Source organism: Rosa chinensis, chromosome 6 (genome assembly GCF_002994745.2).
Source record: "Rosa chinensis cultivar Old Blush chromosome 6, RchiOBHm-V2, whole genome shotgun sequence".
Lineage (NCBI taxonomy): Eukaryota > Viridiplantae > Streptophyta > Magnoliopsida > Rosales > Rosaceae > Rosa > Rosa chinensis.
In genome coordinates, this window is record NC_037093.1 from 47,682,827 (window position 1) to 47,685,843 (window position 3,017).

A 3,017-nucleotide genomic window follows, 5' to 3' on the forward strand; every position below is an offset into this window, starting at 1 on the left:
TGCACCGGCCTCACACTCCGGTGGGTGCCCATATCACTTTTTCTTTTTTTTTTGTATACTGTGAGCTCCGAGAATGGGAAAGGAAAAAAAAAGTGAACGTGTACAATTGAACATATAAATTGATCAATTATGTCTTTAGTGTATTCATTTTGGTTCACTTGAGGGCAATAATATGATTATTGGAGGGTAATAATATGATTATTGGGTCAATAATATGATTATTAGGAGGCAATAATATGATTATAAATTAATCAATTGTGCCTGAAGTGTATTCATTTTGATTTTGGGAGTTTATACAATTCACTGGACGACAATCATATGATTATTAGAGGCAATAATATGATTTTTGGGAGGCAATAATATGAGTATTAGGAGGCAATAATATGGTTACTGGAGGGCAATAATATGATTACTGGGGGGCAATCATAGCCGGATTTCGGTCATCGGTTGCCGGATTCCTGTCACCGGAGTCCGGCAAAGGTGGAGGATGACTTCTCCCTCTAAGTGAGAAAGAAGGAAAGGGCAAAAAAGTCCCAAAAATAAATAAAAAAGAATTAATTGGGTAATAGGGAAATAATCCCTTAGAGTGTTTTGGGTAAATGGGGTTAAAAAACTCTTAATGGAGCAAGTGGGTAATTTTTAAGCTGAAATTGGGTAAATGATCATTTTCCTTAATTTTAATAGGGACTGCTAGGATAGGACGCCTAGACATGTAAAGATGATAGTGATGATGATGATGTTTTTTTTTTCTTTTTCGATGGAATGATATTTAATAAAGTAAATAAATCAATCATGAGTGGAATTCGATATCTTTTACAAAGATATATAAGACTTTGTATTACTAGACTAATTGATACTAAGCATATTTTAGCTTTCATTGGAATTAGGAGCTTGTTTGCAACATACATGCTACAGATGTAAAGAAAAAAAAAGTTGAGGCCTTCTCAAAGAACGGATTATGGATATAATAAGACTACAGTTGTGTGATGTGATGTAAACTAGGTAGCTCCCTTATATTGGTACCCTATTCCTCCTCTTTTCTTTTCTTGTAAAGCCTCTTTTCATGACAAACTAGCTATCACTGGTGCACTCTCGGGGAAGCGTGTGGAACCTTTGCGTATCAGTACAATAGTCATAGTTCATATAATCTCTTCTCACCCTGTCATATGCTTCTTGTTCCGTTGGGTTTAGTTGCCAATAGACCCGGTGGTTCCACAAATATTTTGTAGCATAACATTCCGAGACATCGGTCTTGGACTTGTCCAGTGAGCAGGCATTCATGTCAAACCCTTGGAAATAAGCTCTAAATGGTGCATGGTTATAGTCGATCTTTGTTTGGCCTCCATCAGTTGCCCAATCTGATCCATCCCATATGCTTGCATCTATTACCATCGGCCGCGTTAGATAGGGAACCTTAATTTTTTTGTTGTTCCTAAAAACCCTGATGGGGATATCGTCGATATAAAAGCTGCACGAGAAAGAATAGATTATGTTCAAGTACAGATAATGTTCTGATATGCATGTACAAATACATAAGACTGGAGGGACATAATTCTTACACAACTTGATGATGGTTCCAAAGAATCTTGTAGTCATGAAAATCTGCTGTTGGGTCAAACCAAAGAAGTGTCCTTTGCTCTCTGAAGTTATCACCATTTGTAATCACATTTGTCTGCAATGTGATTGGCTTGCCTTCTCTATTACCCAAGAACTCAAAGTCTAGCTCATCCTGGTTACGATCACCCTCTGATCTTAGCTGTTACCAATAGTAAATTAATAGCATGAATTAAATTCCTCATATAACCATTTTGGGACTCTTTAAAGAGAGAGGAAAGAGGCATATTTGATTAATTAAAGACAATGGAACAATACTCACATAAAAAGCTAGGACAACTCCAGCACAATCCCTCACTGGTACCTTGATCCTCATATGAAACCACCCAGAACCGAACCATTGCTTGGATTGAAACCCAGCCCCTGCATTAATATATTGTTAGGTAATTAATTAAAGAAGAAAATCTCAGGTCAAAAAATTTTTAAGAAGCAATCAATGGAATATTGAGAATTAAACTTATTTAATTTTTGGGCTAATAGCTATAGCCTTTGACCGTCCTTGACCTTGTTAGTGGTAGTAGTACGTACTAGTGCATTGTGCAGGTTACGTATAGATCCCATATTCCCTAATGCTAACCCTGGCATGGCCATAGGGTTTACTTATTAACTTACGCGCGAGCTATACTAAAAGAGATCGATTTAGCCATTTTTTTTCTGAACATGATCTACTTGTTATATTTTAGTAATCAATGTTATTATCTTCCTAGCCTGGTAGGCCTAGCTAACACAGTCCCGATCAGCTTGGAAGCTTCCATGGTTGATTGGTTGATAAGGCACCTATATATGTCATTTACATTAAACAGAAGAAATGATATTGAGCGATCGATCAAAGTGAGAATATACTGTAACATTAAGTTGATGATTTGAATCCTACATGGAGAGATTATTGTTAGCAATTGAACAAAAATTAGAAAAAGAAAAGAATGAGGAAGATGATGATAACCCGTATATTGATCCAAGTAAATCTGCATCCCTGTCCCTTCATCCTGATACAAGGCATGATCAAAACCCCATATGACATGATAATTTTCATCAAAGCCAACATCACCATTTGCAAGCATCACACCACAAAATAGAAAAAACACAACGAAACCCTCCACTGAAAAAGCCATAGCCAAATGCAGGTCCTAGTGTCTAGCAGAGGTGGTGGTGCAAGTTATGGACTTAGAAGTTATTACTTACTTATATATAGAAGATGATTTGAACAACTTGATAAGAACTCAAAAGAGCAAAAAGGGCGTGAGCCATCATTTTCTCTACCTTACACATTCTTACCCACACGCTATTGAATTCTCTATTCTCCATGCCATCTCCATAACCAAATTACATCATTATTACCCCCTTTTTCTTCTTTTTAATAAGCAACCACTTGCAAAACTACTTTAGGTTTTGCTCACAATAAT

General features: G+C 36.6%; 1 protein-coding gene across 1 annotated transcript; it reads right to left on the minus strand.

The window, feature by feature from the left end:
* Positions 1–838: 838 nt before the first annotated feature.
* On the minus strand, positions 839–2,775 carry LOC112171453 (xyloglucan endotransglucosylase/hydrolase protein 2). The gene is made up of 4 exons (XM_024308636.2): positions 2,558–2,775; positions 1,877–1,977; positions 1,560–1,756; positions 839–1,468 (listed from the first exon to the last, which is right to left on the minus strand). The coding sequence occupies exons 1-4, from the start codon at positions 2,724–2,726 to the stop codon at positions 1,072–1,074; spliced, it is 864 nt and encodes a 287-aa protein (XP_024164404.1). The 5' UTR covers positions 2,727–2,775; the 3' UTR covers positions 839–1,071.
* Between the last annotated feature and the right edge of the window lie 242 nt (positions 2,776–3,017).